The 18,184-nt window shown below is 38.0% G+C and overlaps 1 protein-coding gene across 1 annotated transcript in view; it reads right to left on the reverse strand.

Moving 5' to 3' along the window:
• EPS8 (epidermal growth factor receptor pathway substrate 8) overlaps nt 1-18,184 on the reverse strand; it is a 53,341-nt gene that overhangs the window by 10,957 nt on the left and 24,200 nt on the right. The window contains exons 11-16 of the mRNA XM_010017151.1: nt 17,034-17,108; nt 16,282-16,430; nt 14,244-14,427; nt 10,783-10,916; nt 6,496-6,607; nt 4,662-4,805 (exon numbers count right to left, since the gene is read on the reverse strand). Of these exons, the coding sequence (XP_010015453.1) occupies nt 4,662-4,805; nt 6,496-6,607; nt 10,783-10,916; nt 14,244-14,427; nt 16,282-16,430; nt 17,034-17,108 (798 nt within the window). The remainder of the gene's footprint in view (nt 1-4,661; nt 4,806-6,495; nt 6,608-10,782; nt 10,917-14,243; nt 14,428-16,281; nt 16,431-17,033; nt 17,109-18,184) is intronic.

Here is an 18,184-nt window from a genome sequence, read left to right on the forward strand (position 1 = left end):
AAGGAAAAGTGAAATGCACAACATAAAAGAGAACAAGTAGAATAATGTATATATATAAGAAACCTGTCCTTTGATGGCATACAGTAAATAACCATAATTTATGATATATAGATGTACTATGGTATATCCAAAATATTAAGGAATTTTAGTTTCACAGATATTATTATGTTCTAATGATATTCAGATAATTGTTTTAACTTGTTGACAGATTCCAATTGCTAGACTGCTATCCTCACAACGTACCTTCATGTGTGCTCTGACCTTAAACACCATGCAAGAAAAAAACAGAGGTTTTTTTTATGGTAGAGAGGATTCATTACAAACCAAAGCATCAACTGCACATCACCACAATCATCATCCAGAAAACGTGATAGCAAAACACTACATGTAGCTCTCAATGGATGCTCCTGATATAGTTTCAAAAACATGTTGTACTGCAATCACAAGCCTCATCAAAAGTACTTGCTGGAGTGAAAATAAAAATTAATCTAGAAGCATCACTCAGATTCTAAATTTACAGATGAAGCTACATTAAAATACACTTCACATTTGTTGAACAATGCCCAAAAGCCAATTATACATTCAAATCACATTTCATTTCTTTTTATAACACTTCTTTTTTTAACTCAGATCTTTTGAGGACATTCATCCCATCACTTCTAGTTGTTGCTACAAACAAAACAAGCATGCACTATGGGATTTGGTAACTACATAGTCCAAAAGAGTAACTTTTGAGGTTCAATTATCAGAAGACTAATTTTGTTACCTCTGAAAGCTCTCCCAGCAATTGCTGTGAGGAAAATGGAGTAAATCACATCAAATAGTACTGTTAGATAGGTAAAAAGTAACTCACACATGACTCATGAAATTTCATGCACATTAGCAATTTAAAACAAAGGAACATCAGTGCTAATGATTACCTCTTCTTACTCACTAAGCAACTCACGTAATGAGTTATTCTAATTTTCTTCTTTTGAATAATGAACACAGCGTTGGCTACAAAATACACATATGTGAAAACATATAAGCTCTTTTCAAAGACAGAAACTTGGAAAGATGTTTAATAAAAAACAAAACCCAACAAAAAACTGACAATGGATTTAAGAGTGTAAGGTGAATGTAGAGAACACTTGCAGCTGTAGAACAAGAAGGATTAAGTCACAGCAGGTATTAAAAAAAGGAATTTATTCATTTTAGCTTAAGAAATATTGCGTGGCTTAGAAAATGAGATAAAGGTTGCTGTTGACACACACATACTCACTAATTTGCTGACAGCCATAAGAAAAACAAACTCTGGATTTTGTTTTTCCTTCTTTGTATTTTTTTCTTTTAAGAAATAACTTGCAGTCCTCAACTCATGTAAATTGGAATAAATACTTTAGATTACTTGGAACAGTGATACACACTCATTAAAAATCTGCATATATCAGAAAAGCTCTGGAAAAAGCTTAAGTTTTGCCAGTAAATCTTTGGGTTTAGAGGAAAAAAATAAAGTCCCAAAGCTCTTTTCAACATACTACAGGCTGCATCTTCTCAAAAATCAAGCTTCAGTATGATTTGATCAATTTTGAATGTAAGCAAAATAGTAAGTTTGAGTAAAAGTGCTAACTAATAGTATCAACCTTAATTCTTGATCATTGTAAAAAAACTGGGAACAACACCTTCTCAAACACAGTTTGGCATGAAAAGAAGGGAAAATGTGTATTCAAACTATGGTAAATACAGACTTTGCATTAAAGAGGTGTTGGATACAACCACAACTAGCATTTGTGCTGGGAAATGCTCTCATTAAGTTAACACAGACACAGAGCTTCCTGTTTAACTCTCTTCTCAAACTTTTTAATGCCACATTCCTGTTTGCGCAGTGCCAGGAGTTCACCGAGAGGGCTGCAGAGCATTCAGCCTCAGTTTTGTCAACAGCATCGTGGTTTGGATGTTTGCGTCAGACTCATTTCAAGCCAGAAGAGAGAACCGGTTACTTGTCTTCACCCAAAAGGGACAATAAGGTACACAAGACTGGAAGAGCAAATTTCAAGTGAGGCCTTTTGCCAGAGTTTCCTTTGGTGGGTTCAGCTATTATGCAGAATCAAACAGCTGCCTATTAAAATCTCATTACAAGTCACCTAACTAGCTCTTTGCAGGGTATAATGAATGTATTTTTTAATTGGATCTGCAAATCCACCTTGCTAAAATCTTGCCAGAAAGCAAGCAGTACATTAGGATAGAAGAAGAAATTTAGACAGAATTTACTTAATCAAACTGATATTATGTAGGATTAGTCCCCATTTATTAAAAAAAAATAAAAATTAATGGCAAACTGGAGACTTTTAATTTCTATCATTAATCAGATCCTTTTTATTACTCTTCAGTATGTTTTTGTATAGTAAGTGGCATCCCATAATTTGGGATTGGATCAGTGTTGAATTGGACAGGAAATATTTTTTTTTTTAAAGCCATCAAATAGTCTTGGCAATTTTAAAGAGCATTCGATGTGAAATGAGATAAAAGAGATACTGGCTTCTGGTCAAAAAATTATGACAACTCTTTGGCCACTGCAAAATGGACACCTGGGAACTGCATCTCTTCATTATAAAATACTTCATGAAAGATATGAGTTGCCAAAAGATGAGTATGACTCTGTCACGGTTTAAGCTAAGAAGGAGAAAAATAACTGTCACAGCTGAAGCCAGGACAGACACTGACACTAACTTGGAGCGCAAATGATGTGCTTCAGGGGAAACAACTTACCACAGAGATATTTTAAGTGAGCTGCTAAACAAGAGACTTGAAAGAAAGGTTTTGATAGTAGACTGTCATCTAAGAATTGCAAAGGACGCTGTTATGAATAAATAGGGTTATGCAAACAGGTCCCAAGTGAACCATGTACCTGTTACAGGCAAAGAGTCAAATGAGCATGCTCAGGGGTGCTAAAATTATAAAAATCACCATAAAGTTAAGAACAACACTGCTGACATGTCTTGGTAAAGACGCTGTTCGTCCTGTGTAACTCACTATATTCCTAAATAATTTCACCGTATTTCAAGCTTACATTTGAATATGATAAAGCTACAAGGAACAACCTGCCAGAGGGCAAAGAAATGAAATTATCTTAAATGTTGTCCTCTGACCCTAATTGCCATACTTCTGTGGAGAGCCTTTGAAAATTACTATTTCATTATTTCCCACGTCATGTCATTATTTCAAACAGAAACTTCAAAACCTGTGGTGCATTACAAAAAACAGTGTAAGAACTTTCTGCTAAGAATTTCTTGGCAACAACACACAAAGTGACATGTACCCGAAGAAAAAAGTCAAATCTTTAAATCAGGATTTGAAAAGCACTCTGTAAAATGAAGCATGCATCTAGACAGGCAAAACCCATAACCAGTTTAGAAAGAGCTCATGGGTCACAGGCAAACAATTAGGCACAGGAGAAACTCAGAAAGGTCTGATCTAAGCCTAACAAGCTCAAGACTGGTCTACCAAATTACTGTGCCAGAAATAGCATAGGATCCATTTTTCAAGAGATTTTCCATGGCAAAACTGCAAATACTGAAAGAGCTGTAGCATTCATGATTGCTGTGCACACAGAATTCGGCACAGCAGCACCTTCAACTGGGACTTTCAAAAGAGTTTGCAGCAGAGACAGTTGATAGTAAGAGTATGGCATTTCTCTTTTTTCAGCCATCAGCTGGAGTGTGTAGGCACAAGGAATGAATATTAGATTAAATTTAACTTCAAGTTTCAACAAAAGTTTGATTCGGATTTGGACTGAAAAAGCCTGATTCAGAGGCAGGCCTGGAATTCTGCTTAATCCAAAAACTTGTTTGCCTAACCTTTCAAAATCATTAGAAATAAAAGGAAAGAAAATACAACCTCTTATTTCATGATCCTCCAGCCCATTTAAATGGTGTCTAAAAATACACGTTACAACTTTACCCTGTATATCCTTACTCAGGTGGACAACTGCACTGACGTAAGACTTGTTTATTTTTTATATGCTTTACACACTAATTCTGTTCAACATATAAAAGAAACAACAATAACAAAAAAAAAAAAAAAAAAATCTTAATTCCACACCACAGCATGAAAGAAAGAAAACAAAAACTAGGTCAGAAGAATAGAGTTCTATTGAGGCACAGGCACAGTAATTGAAAAATACCTGTTTTGTGAATTCAAAAGCAAAGACGCCTATTTTTATGACTCCAAAATTACAATAACTAAATAAATTCAAGACTAAGATAGAGACACGCAAAATCAGAAACTAAAAAGAAAAGATAGTGTTCACTCTCCTAGGAGAAACAAAGATGACCCTACCTTAAATAATTCAAACTCCTTCTTTGGCATCAACAGCTATCAATCCACAAAGGATATTTGCAATTAAAATAAATGCATACACAGCCATTAGGATTGAAGTTACCACCTCTATGAAGATAAGTAGAACAAAACCCCCAAACTTAAAGGGAAACATTTTCCTGTCACTCTATCAACTTTATTCTCATGTTAAGACTCTATGCTATACAGGAATCAGCATGTACAAAAAATACACATCTTTTGACATACCAGTGGAACATGCATATGTTTTAGCCTTGCTGTGAATCTCTTTGTCCTCCACATGCACACAACAAAAGAAAATTTTGCTCCCAAGGAGCAGACAGTACCTGGATGCTGCGGGTATATGCAGGCTCTGACCATCCTAGACCACCTTCTTGGTTTCTCAGAGGGTCCAAAATGTTGTTTGGCACAAAGCCTGTGCTGCCACTTTTATTCTGAACCTTCCACCACTGCTTTCTGTCATCCAGAATCTGAAATAATTTGGTAAATTAATTACATATTGTTTTCTGGCTTTCTTCCTGCCAGTACTTAGACAGTGCACCATTTAGAAATTAAACCAGGATGGTAAGAGGGCTGGAGCACCTCCCGTATGAAGACAGGCTGAGGAAGTTGGGGCTGTTCAGCCTGGAGAAGAGAAGGCTGCGTGGAGACCTCATAGCAGCCTTCCAGTATCTGAAGGGGGTCTACAAGGATGCTGGGGAGGGACTCTTCATTAGGGATTGTAGTGGTAGGACAAGGGGTAATGGCTTTAAACTTAAACAGGGGAACTTTAGGTTAGATACAAGGAAGAAGCTCTTCACAGGGAGGGTGGTGAGGCACTGGAATAGGTTGCCCAAGGAAGCTGTGAATGCTCCATCCCCGGCGGTGTTCAAGGCCAGGTTGGAAAGAGCCTTGGGTGACGTAGTTTAGTGTGTGGTGTCCCTGCTCATGGCAGGGGGGTTGGAACTAGATGATCTTAAGGTCCTTTCCAACCCAAACCATTCTATGATTCTATTACTTTGTCAGGTTCTGTGATTGCCAACAGATTTTACACAGATGTCCCTAAGAAACCCCTGTAAGGCTCCTTAATGATCACCATCATTACTTCTACATGGTCACACTGCACTTTTCAAAATGTGACTCTCAAGAAAGGATATCGAGAAGTGTGAACTCAGACATGTGCTAGACAAGACAGTGGAATCAAAATCTGCTTGTGCAGAGAGGCTGGCTTCTTTACAACCTATAAACTGTCGACAAAAGGAGTAAGTAACTACTAATAAGCCAAGGAAAAGTGCATCATTGTAGGAAAGCACAAATTTGGAGAGAGAGTACTTCTGAGTAAACAGAGAGCTGGAGCAGGATGGCCAGGAGAAGTCCAAAATGTGACTACCTGCTGTGCAATCTCTCATGCAACATTTTCTCTCTTTGTTGCTCCCTCCCTTCCAAATGTTTCTAGCTTTCAGAGTACCAACTCTTCCAGAAAAGGACAGTATTTCACTGTTTGCCAGAGCCAGCTAATTAAATACTATGAAATGAGGCTTTTAAAAGCAGTATCGGAGAAGATGGAAGAAACACACAAACATATTTCTAACATGGATCTCTACAGCATCAAAATTCACAAGTCAGTGCAAAATCTCTAGTTATCTTGTCTACAATGCAAAACAAATGAATTGAACTTATAGAATCAAAGAATAGTTAGGGTTGGAAAGGACCTTAAGATCATCTAGTTCCAACCCCACTGCCACGAGCAGGGACACCACACACTAAACTATGTCACCCAAGGCTCTTTCCAACCTGGCCTTGAACACTTCCAGGGCTGGAGCATTCACAACTTCCTTGGGCAACCTATTCCAGTGCCTCACCATCCTCCCTGTGAAGAACTTCTTCCAAATATCTAATCTAAACTTCCCCTGTTTAAGTTTAAAGCCATTACCCCTTGTCCTACCACTGCAGTCCCTAATGAAGAGTCACTTCCCAGCATCCTTGTAGGCCCCCTTCAGATATTGGAAGGCTGCTATGAGGTCTTTCCATGTTAAGGGAAATAAATCAAACACATTGAAGTAATATTAAGAACAGCCACACTGTCCACAGGAAAGGTACCCTCTGCTTTAGGTAGTGCCTGAAATTCGTGCTTTCTCACTAAGTGGGTTGGGGTAGAGGGGTGGGGGGAGAGAAAATTACCTCTACAATCTCTTCTTTCATGACAGAAAGCTCACTGTTGTTTCGTGCCATAAATTCATACTTGCATTTGGCATATTTCTTGGTCTGTGCTTTACTGTGTGCTTCATAGTTTCTGCAAAGCAAAAATCAGCCTTGTTCAGGGAGTTATTCAAGCAACTAAAAACACTGACAAAATGCCCTCTTCCCAGCCTGCAAAACATTTAAACAATCCTCCCCCCCATCATAACATGATGCTGCTGTACAACTACCTATTTTTAACACACTGATTTAAATGCCAGAAAAAAAGTAAAAAAAAAGAAACAAAAGAGGCCATTTAGCTACATGGACCTCAAGAACTGGCAGTCTTTACTGGCTCACTGTTTGCAAGATCTATGATAGCAACTTAGATTAGCAGGTACTATTGTTTTAAAATAAACATGTACACTATATTTAGTCCATTTTCCTACAGTAGGTTAAACAATCATTTTCCATATAAAGAAATTACTATACTAAGTACATAATTGAAATTTTGTGCTTTGTATGAAACTGTATTTCTGGTGTTCAGCATAGTGTTTCAAATCCATAATAGATGAATACATTTTTGCCATCAACACCAACGGAATTAAACTCTGAAAAATGCTCACCTACAGTGGGTCAATTTTCTTAATTGACCATAAGATACCATCAACTCTAACAATATCAACTTACTGTATTAATTAAAAATGAGAAATAACTTCTTGGCAGTTACAAACAGGGCTCATTGTAGAACAAGGTACACCACGGTGTAACTCTATGTCTTTCCGTTTCCATGAGGAAAGACCTGTTGAGAATGCCTTTGGCTAAGAAGCTACTAGTTTCTTTGATGTAGTACCTCTTCGAGTGGAGAAGCCCCCCAGCCCCCTCAAAACAGGTACAAAAGAAACAATAACATTATTCACTTTTTGCAAATTACACCCAGCAACCTAAACACATACCAAGTAATAAGGATGTTTAAAAAATAATAAATCCAAACAGAGAATGAAAACATGAAGTGATCAATGGCTTGAAATGCTGCACACAACTTCACACGACAGATATAACAAGTATCACAGATATCACAAATGCAGACAGTTGCTCATGTTGGTGCTGTGTAACTGTGGGTCCTAGGCATGCCTGAGTAATCCAGTAGTTATCTAGCTACTGCACGGCTGTGGAGAACTGTCTCACCTGACTTGAAGAGCAGAATAAAGGAGGAGTCATATTTAGATTGAAAGATGATTTTGAAAGAAAGACAAAACACTACAAGTATTTAAGGAGAGTGAAAAACATGGGATGAACCCCGGCCTACAGAATAGCTGTTATGAGGCTGAAAGATGTGTGTGTAATCCCATTTTTTTTCCACAACCCACTCAAAACTAATATAATTTTGAACTCCTTACTGTCTCAGGGATATGACTAATGTGCCTCTGAAAGTACTTGTACTTTTAAGCTGCCTTTCCAAACTCATTTCACTAACTGTGTCTTCATACCTTACCCACACCTAACTATGCTGATCCCTTCAAAAATATGTCAGGAAGGATTTTATAAAATGCTTATGTTTCAGCTTGACTCCACTCTGTTGCAATCAACAGCAACATCCCCAGAACATGGTCCAGGAAATGTCTGCATGCTTCTGAAGAGACCATTATTCTTTAAGCCCAGCTTTATAAGCCAAATAGTTTACTTGGGGCACAAATATTCTCAACACTTCCCTTCACCCTTCCATCACTGTGTTTTCTTACTGCCTATGAGATATACCGTACCTGTAGCCCTGCTCTCCAGTGCAGGCTGCTCAAGAGCCTAGTGGATCACACAGACTTTCCAAGTCCTTTTCTTCAAATGACAGTGCAAAACCAAACTACACAGCATACTACTTTGAAAAAACACAGAACTTGCTGAAAAACTATTCAGTACTCTTTCAGCATCAGAGTCACCAATATACCTAATTCACACTAAAGGTTTAAGATCCTGACAGCTTAAATCACCCAAGGAAAGCTAGATAGTGCTAATTTTTTTCCTAGTAGCTGGTACAGTGCTATGTTTTGGATTTAGTATGAGAATAATGTTGTTAGCACACTGATGCTTTAGTTGTTGCTAAGTAGAGTTTATATTAAGTCAAGGACTTTGCAGCTTCTCATGTCCTGCCAACGAGAAGGCTGGAGAAGAAGAAACTGGGAGGGAGCACAGGCAGCACAGCTGACCCCAACTGGCCATAGGGATATTCCATACCATACGACATCACGCTCAATATATAAACTGGGGGGAAAGGTGGCTGGGGGACACTGTTCAGGAACTGGCTGGGCATTGGCCAGTGAGTGGTGAGCAATTGCGTTGTGCATCGCTTCTTTTGTATATTCTAATACTTTTATCATTAGTATTACTTTCTTCCTTTTCTATCCCATTAAACTGCCTTTATCTCAACCCACTTTTACTCTTCAAATTCTCTCTCCCATTCTGCTGGGGGAGTGGTGCTTAGTTGCTGGCTGGGGTTAAAACACCACAACAAGGTGTAACATACCTGTCCCAGAAGGTAGTGGCTTGGTCACTGCCTATGGACCACTCATTAGGGATGTCAGCTTTGAACAAGAACCAGCAAACAATGGCTGAAAGGATCAGCTTGAATTTCTCACTCCCTCTCCCAAACCCACTCCTTTACCTACTTCTTCACAGATGTTTTAAAATTTATGTTTAAATGGAAGTTACCTGGGGTAATACACATTAACAGCTTTCCCACAACAAGGAGCTCCTACCAGGCACGTTAGATATCTCAAGAGGCAATTAACAAATGGAAGTTTGTGTTGCGTTGAACAGACTGCAAAATAAGGGCACACTGGGGTGTCTGCATCTCTACCAGCCATCTAGACTCCCTCCTACAATCAGTGGTGAATAACGGGCACCACTACAGCACGTCTCATTTCATATGTTTCAAAAGACTAATTTCACCTTACATAACTGCTTCTTAGAAACACCCATTTCTCTTTACCCGCCACAAAGGGGGCCTGGATGACTCTTTCAATTGCAGTCAGACACAATGATATCATCAATGTATCAGTGCAGTAAGACTCATTCTCTAAACCTGAAATGGAGGCAACAACGTTTGCATGGAATACTCTTACTCTAGAAGGACAAAATAGGTCTTATCCCATTACAGGTAAGAGAGAAAGGAATTTACAGCACAGATCACCTAGATTTCAAGCTGACTGGCCCTGAGACAAGAACCCAAAAAGTAAGCAAGTTTGAGAAACTGCTTAAGAGATGAATACTACCACTGTTATTGTTATGAAGAAAAAATCCAAAGTTTGATAAAAGAATTTAATTGAAACCTGCACACCACATAGGAATTTGTTTGCATGCAGATTAACAATGGCATCTTTTAACATGTAGCTCAAAACAAGGGATTATGCAAAGGTTTTCATCAGTAGAGTTATATCAGTGCTGTTTTATGCAGGTATTTCATCCAAAGTAACTTAGTTTGAATATCTTCTCTGGCACAGAAGCCAAAATACTGTTCATACAGTGAATGCAGAATAGGATTTGACATGGGAGAACAATTCCAACACTGTTTTTACTGATTTACTTCTACAGCTTGTGTTGGTATAAGTTCTCTCCTCAGATAAGGCCGAGACTCTGAGGATCACTGCATTTGATCCTGCCAAGCTGTTTGGATTTAGGCTAAACTGAAGGGGATGAAAGAAGATATGCAAAAGGACACTGGTTGCTATGCAAACATTTCAGAACATTTTTGTAACATATGAAAGCGAATGGAAGAAATGAAGAGTTACTATTCTGAAAGTGGATATTTATGCACCAGCTCAGAAAATAAAAAGCAGGAGACTATGGAGCACTAAGTGAGCAGCTAATCAAATCCAACAATCATTCTAAACAAAGACAGATGAATCTCAGAGCAGACTTGTGATTCTCTGTAGTTCTGAAAAGAGCAAAGAGTATATTTAAAAACATGAAACAGAGCAGAAATAAAATCTGAACCCAAATAGGAAGATTCTGTGTTCTCAGTTGGGTTGGAATTCCACTTTATCATTTTTGACAAAAGCATCAATTTAACAGCATACATAAACAGGGTAGTTATATAGAAATTATACTAGAAGAGTCTTTATGATATGCCTTAGAGAAGCAAAAGCAGAATACCCACTGCTAACCAGAATCGCTTCCTCATAGAAACAATGCTCTGCTCCAGACACAACCAGAGGTAATTACAGACACCGCCACCCCAACAGCAATCAGTCGGGACAGTTATCCACAGCACCACGTACGCCGTTGATTCAGTGTTACCTATCTACATGTCGGCTAACAGTTTGCTTAAAGGCAGCAACAGCTGCCCCCTGGTCCAGCAGAGGCCCTCTTTTGTAAACTGTGTTACTGAATGCATACCCATCAGACGGAGGATAGTCAGGAACACTGGGAGGCTGGAAGACAAAACAGAAACAAAGGCACAAAGTGGATTAGTGTCATTAAGCAGCCTAGTTCACTTCACCCAGCACCCCTGGGGTCCCTGTCAGCATTCACACATCCTCAGGTGCTCATGGTTCTGCTATGAAAAGTTAATAACTTCTGCATTTCGAATACATAAACAAGGAGATCAAACGGGTAAGAATAAAAGAATTTCTATCCTAAGTCACCCCACTGCATTAATATTGCAGTGGATATTCTTTAGAAAAACAGTTCTCTTGGGCAAGCTCCATGTCATCTTTCAGATATCACTACAGCAACACAACTTATAAACAATGGCTGAATGGCTTTAAAATAAACTGTGCTGAGAAACTGCTTTGAGCTTTTGTTCTAGATGTACACTTAAAGCCAGAAACCTCTAGCTAGCTAAAAGTGAGTCTCTATAACAAATAAAACCTCCCAAGTAAAACTGTCACTCTCTTGCAGGATTGTAATATGAAGTGGCTCATTTATGTCACCCTCTCGCTGAGAATGACTGTAGTCAAAGAAGAAATGCAAAAGGAATGTGATAGTTGGTACAATTAAGGATTCTAATTAAGGAAAATTATCAAAATTTATTGCAAGCACATATATAAGACTTCAAGGCTTTAGGAAATTCTTTTTAAAAAGCAGTCCTTTAAAGAAAACCACTTTGAATCCAGCAATGATGCTCTGCATCTAAGTAAGAATTATTTTAACCACCACTCCCCAAACCAAAACAAGCTAAGCAGTTATTTTCTGGAGATTACGATCTTGAGATTGCTCATTCTAGATCTTTTCTCGTACCACCACCCAGCTGCACAAATAAGAATAGCTGAGATTCATCAGAAATTGCCAAATCTCTAAGCCTGTTTTGTTGTCGGTTTGGGTGTTTGGGTTTTTTGTTTGGTTTGGTTTTAGTTTGGGTTTGGTGTTTTCCCCTATCTGTGCGGCTACAGAAAAGGCACTCGCCTAATTTCTACCTCCAAATATCTGATCTGGTACTCAGAGACATTTGGATATAGGGCTGAGGGGTTATGAAAAGAAATTAAAACCACACAAAAATTGCCACAGGCATAACATATCCTTTAAATTTATATAATTAAGTTAAAAAAAAAATAACCTCGTCACCTAGCTTATGCCTTACATCAGAAGACACCCAGGAAGCAGGAACTCATTTTACTTCAAACACAAATTATTTGCATCACCTTAGCCTCACTGGACTATCTATCACCACTTCCCCACTGTTTAACTGCCATTTGAAGTCCTCATTGTTGAACCAGCTTCATCCTGAAACCCCTCCAGTGGGAAAGCTGTGTGTGTGACTAGATCTTAAGATTTAGGGATGGAAAGAAAAGTTAAAAAAAATGGTTCTCAGGAGTGGGGACCTCTAATGCACTTTGCCAGATGCCCTGGCAGTCCCTGCCCAGCAGAGCGTCATGCACCTCTTCTCCACTCACAGCACGACACAACTCTGGACATGCAGCCTTGGTCCTCTGGAAAGCAATGTCACACTGAGACACGAAGCCAATTAGTGACAGGACACAAACACTTGTATTCTCATTTTTCCAGCATTTTTTGTTAAACAAGCTGTTATAGCAGACTTATGAAAGAACAACTATTCTGGTATCGCCCACTCCAGAGCAGTCCTTTTGTTGCAGACAAATAGCATTTTGCACTCACACAGCTTTTTCTGGCTGAGCACCCACGGTATTTCACAGCTATTAAGCAGCTCAGCACTTTTCCCCCTAGGGATGTGCTGAGGAGGCACTAGTGGTGTGGGGAGCCAAGGTACCAAGGTTAAATGACTTGCTCAAGACTACGTGGGAATCAGTGACAAAACTAAGACCTGACATAGAATCATAGAATGAACTAGGTTAGAAAAGACCTTTAAGATCACCAAATCCATCAGGTTCCCCAGGTAACAGGCACACACACACATACCTTCAAGTGAACTGGGATATATTATTTTTGTCTTATTCATCAAAAGAAAAATAAAGAGGCTAAGTTGGCACAAACAACTACCAATCCAACCAACATTACCACGATGAAAAAGAATTAAATCAAATTCCTGAGACACAAGCAACCAACTTACCTCAATATATTCTCCCCCCAAAAATTTGTTTCAACTTATCAATAACAATAAATAATAAATTACATCATCAGAAGAGAAAAATCAATGGTGCTCTCATTTCAACACTAATTTTCCTTTACTTTTTTTTTTTTTGTGTTATTATTTAGGAAGGAGCTTAATGCAAAGAACAACAACAACAAAAACCCTGCATGGAAATATACAGCAGTGAAACTCTGAGACAATGTTTGATGAGACTTTCTGGGAGATGACACCAATGGCAACAGTTAAATTTCACATTATTGTGCCCGTTAGCTTTACTAAATGCTTTTTTGATCACAATGAATCACTGGCAATAACTTAGTTTTGGCACATTTATTCTTGTCTATCTTGTTAGGCATGAAGCCAAACAGTGTTTTAAGTAATCAAATATGTACCGTGTTATTCTTCGTTTGGCAGACTTTTTACCCAGTTTGTTTTTCTTTATAGCTAAGTAGACTTTTTTTTTTTTACTAACAGATATTTTCATGAAAACAAAGTTTTATTGTGACAAGCTTTCTATAGGCAGTTTTGATAAACTTCTGCTGCAGAAGCTTTGTTGTCTCCAATAGGAGAATTGCTCCACAAGAGAACACTGTCCCTTAAAAGCCAATAATCCTTCCCTTGAATCTTCTTCCATATATGCATTTTTTCACTAACAGATAATATATATATATATTATAAAGTTAAAATAAAATCCAGTATGATGGTGTTAACATGTACTCAAGGAAGATAGGGAAGACTGGGGACCGAACCTACAAAATTCTTAGGTGCACTTCATACCACAGCTGCTAACAGGGGATCTTGGACTAACTAATACTTAATTTAAACTAAAACTAGCATACAAAAATAAATTCAAATTTTAAATTAAAACTTACATCATCCTAACCACAAAAAGCTTTCAAAATGAAAACTTTTATAAGTATATAAAGGCAATAGCTTTTCCTGTGAATTAAAAAAACCCCAAACAACAAAACCCACATATATTCTTCAAATTTTCACAAAAATTGAAGTACAGGGAATTTCCTAACTGTGTTTTTGGTGGCTGAACAGGTTTTGGCTTTGTATAACTTTAATATAAATGAAATGAACTTCACTGATGTAGGAGGCATCAGAGCACGGTTACTCCAACAATGCCACAGAATGTTTTCTTTACGAAGGAAGCAGTTGGTGCAGACTTCAGCTGATTTACAAAACGCTGTTGCAGGTAACCTACCTCAGTTGACAGTCTTTTCATTTCTTGCTTCCGCTGTTGCTCTGCAACATTTGCCACAGACTCAGCCAACTGATTGAGTTCTTGCTCATTTGGAGCTCCCATGAAGTTCAGCAAAGGCGGTTCCCAACCATTTCGGAAACGGGGAACATAAGGTGGAATAAAATGGTCTTTGGGCCAATCCGTTCTGTATGAAAAGTAAATAAGACATCTGTATCAAGGGCCACACAAATAATGATTTAATAGGTTTTCCTGAAAACCAAAATGCTTTAGAATTTTTATTAGCATAGAGAAAAGGTTGGGATTAAAGTACAGGTAGAATTGTGTTAGAACACAGAAAAACTGGAAAAAAACATTTACTGACCACAACTGTGCTCCCTGCAGGAAGAAACTGCTCCTGCTGTAAGGATGTGCCAGTGGTAAAACACAACAAATATCTGTCTTGTAGCAAAGGATGAGTAATAGAGGACTCAATCACAAATAAATCTAGGATTTAACTGTTAAAAAGGGAAAAATACTGCAATGCTCTATTTGTGTGGAAGCGCCAGACAAACGGTTTCAAAGGAACAGCCTGCTCTATAAGAAAGCCTGAAAGCAGGTACAGAGCATGGAAGCTTAGGGGGCCTAGTTACACTAAACAAAAAAGTTAAGCAAGAGCTTTTACTGACAAAAACCCCAACTCTACATACTCCAAGATACAAGAATTATCATCACATTTGCTGTTTTATTGTCCAGATTGACCTCTATAAAATACTGTATTACTTTTCAGAGCTTCATTAACATCCCCTATTGTAATACAAAATACCTAAATTTAAAGCTTTCATGCTCTGGCTTTGCACTGTACATAGCAGACTGTATCTTCACAGTGGAAGAAAAAATAGGAATGTACATTACAGTCTTTTAACAGTCTCATTAACACTGCTTAAAATTAAAGGAACAAATACTGCCAGTCACACAAGTTGCAGGAGCAGTCAGCAACTACTAGCCCATTAGCAGGCCTGAACTAGGTCAGTAACCCTTGAGTTTTATCATTCACCTCTCTAGCTACACCACACCACAGCATGCCTCTGGATACAGAGATAATCAGATCATCATTTCTTATCTGCACAGATCAACCAACTTAATTCTTCACTGCCCAACACGACCTACTTCTCTTTCCATTAAACTTTTTATCAGGAAAGACTAAAGAAACGATGATGGTAGTTCCCAAGACAAGAGCCCATTACTTTATCCAGTGATCTGTTTTCCCTGCGCAGGGCTCCCACACTGTAAGGCATTTTCTACTGCCAGTCCCATCACAAGCTTCTGTGAAGCCAGCACAGCTTGGAGCAGGTAAAGACAAGCAAATGGTATTTGGATTAGGTAAGCTCTCTCACAAGGAGCTACAATTCCTGTTTCCAGCTCATTTTGTAGTAGCAGGCCAAATGATAAACCAAAAGGATGAATTTGGACATTCCTGGTCCTGCAGCAGAGTGAGATCAAGGAAGGGAAAGACCTTTACATCACTTTCCCACATGCTCTAAAGCCTTCCATGCAGCCTTCGTTTCCAGCAAAACACTCAACTACTTTTTAATTAATCAGTTAATTAATTAAAGAAATCCACTTGGTAGATGTTTATGTTCCAACTTGAAATCTAAGAGCAGAGATGAATAAACTTAAAATACATTATACATTTCCAGCCAAGCTACTTAATCATCACCATATGTACTTACCTACCACAGATTAGGATTAAATACACTTTGCTAATTTAAGATGTTTCTTTTGTGTGCTCTGTTTACCTAAGTAATTCTTGATACCACGGACAAAACAAACATTTCTATCTGCATTTTCTCCCACCTTGAAACTCATAAAATCAAACCACTCCCAAATCTCACTGAGGCTAAAGACATCCTTTCAAAAACTTCAAAGAACAGTTCTGAAGAGACGAAAGCCCAGCAAATTAATACTGAGTTTTTTGGGGGTTGGTAACCTGGCTAAAATTGTGTCAAAATAAACCTGAGTTGAGGGATCATCTCTAAAATATGCAAAGGCTTTTTCTCACCTGGCTTTGGTCCATGTGTCACCCAATGACATCCATAACTGTCCTTCCTCACTGGTGACAGTATATCGTAGGAAGTCTATCGTATCTTTTGTTAAGAGGGGGCTGAGTACTGTACCAGCAAGCTCTGGACCTCCTGTTGTCTGCACCACCTAAATGCAGGTATTAAAATAATACAAAAAAAATACACATTGTCAGTGAGGAAGCAACGTGAATGGAAGTTACCTACAGTGCTGCTAGGGAACATTTATCACTTGCAAAAACACCCCCTCAAAAAACTCTGAGAAGCTAACAATGTGTCTTAATGTCCTACAGCTTACCTAAACCATTTATTGCAGAAGAACTCATATTTGGTCACCATTTTATAATTAGACTCACTTTTGGCAATGTTATTCTTGCTCTTCTGATCAAAACTACACATACTTCCATTAAATAGACGTATGTCTATGATTTCAACTCTCCTCCTGCATTATGCAAAGTATCTCAATATTTTATTGTTAATTAAACATTATAATGGCAAACTGTACACACACAAAGCTAAAGATGAATTAATTAAATATATTTAATAAAAGGAATATATGCAGAAAAGGATATATATTATTTTTTAAAGAGAACCTCATCACAAGATACATACATTTCTCTGTAGTTATTTTCAAGGGACACGACATTTCAATCTTGTTATCATTGAAAAGGTTGTAGAGCATATAAACAGAAGAGTTCTGAAGGAAGACACTGAGAAAATTATAAAGCCTTACCATATGTAGTGGGGTAAAGAGAAAATGAACCAGTTCAGCTGCACTAGGGTTCTGGATATGGAACTTTAATTTGGCCTAAAGGAATGGAAAAATGATACATTTTAGAAGACATTTAACTTTTATAACGATAATTAGTTCACATAATGGCGATTGCTGCTCAGGCCAGAGGTCCACCTAAGCCCAGTGTCTACAACATCCACTAAGTGCAAGTGCTCATTCATCCAATTGCTTTTGAACCCATGCATATCTTTAGCACCTACTGTGCAAAACAAGAAGTTCCATGACTGGATCATATACTTTGTAAAGAAGCATCTCCTTTGGAAATTTCCTGCCTCTTGGTTTCATTAGTATTCTGTAGTTCCCTTCCAAATGAAAACCAAGCAACCATTCTCTACTTGCTTTTTCCAGTGATTTTCATAACCATTTACAGATTTATTACATTATTCCTCTCTTTGGTCTTTTTTAAGCTAAAGTAATTCTTTCAAGCATTCTCCTCCCTGTACTTTCCTCAATTTTGCTACACTGGGAACAAAATAGGTTAGGGAACATATCGGCAATATTGATGTTCTTTATTTGTTAATTTTCTCTATTTTTTCGTCCCCTAATAGTTCTTAACATTTGTTTGATTCATCACCATTGAAAAAGGATAATATTTTCACAGAAATCTGTATAACACCAAACACCAAGATTTTGCTCTGATTTATTTTATCTATTAGATTTTTCCCCACCTTTCCATGACTACCGTATCTATCAATATTGAATTTCATCTGTCACTTTATCTGCTGTCATGAGATATTTCAACATTTGTAGACTCTACACTCCCCATTTGCCAGAACACTCGAATGCCCATTCAAACAAGGTTTCTAGTCATCTGCCTGTAACTTGCTATTCTGATTTGCTGTTCTTTAACCTACTACCACTTCTTCAATTTGAAACAGATCATCTCTTGTGCCCCCCCCCATGAAAAATGGTTTTCATGAACATTTTGTGCACTATCAAGCTTTTCAAAGTAAACATACACACTAAAAAATCATACACTTTCTGATACACCTTCTTGGAGGATTTCTTTTATCTACTGATCACCCATTCGCCCTGCAGGCTCCAGAAGAAACAAGTACACCAGAATGTGTTTTAAAAAGTTATAGTAGTTT

The sequence above is a fragment of the Nestor notabilis genome, unplaced genomic scaffold (genome assembly GCF_000696875.1).
Source record: "Nestor notabilis isolate BGI_N333 unplaced genomic scaffold, ASM69687v1 scaffold4286, whole genome shotgun sequence".
NCBI classification, from domain to species: Eukaryota; Metazoa; Chordata; class Aves; order Psittaciformes; family Psittacidae; genus Nestor; species Nestor notabilis.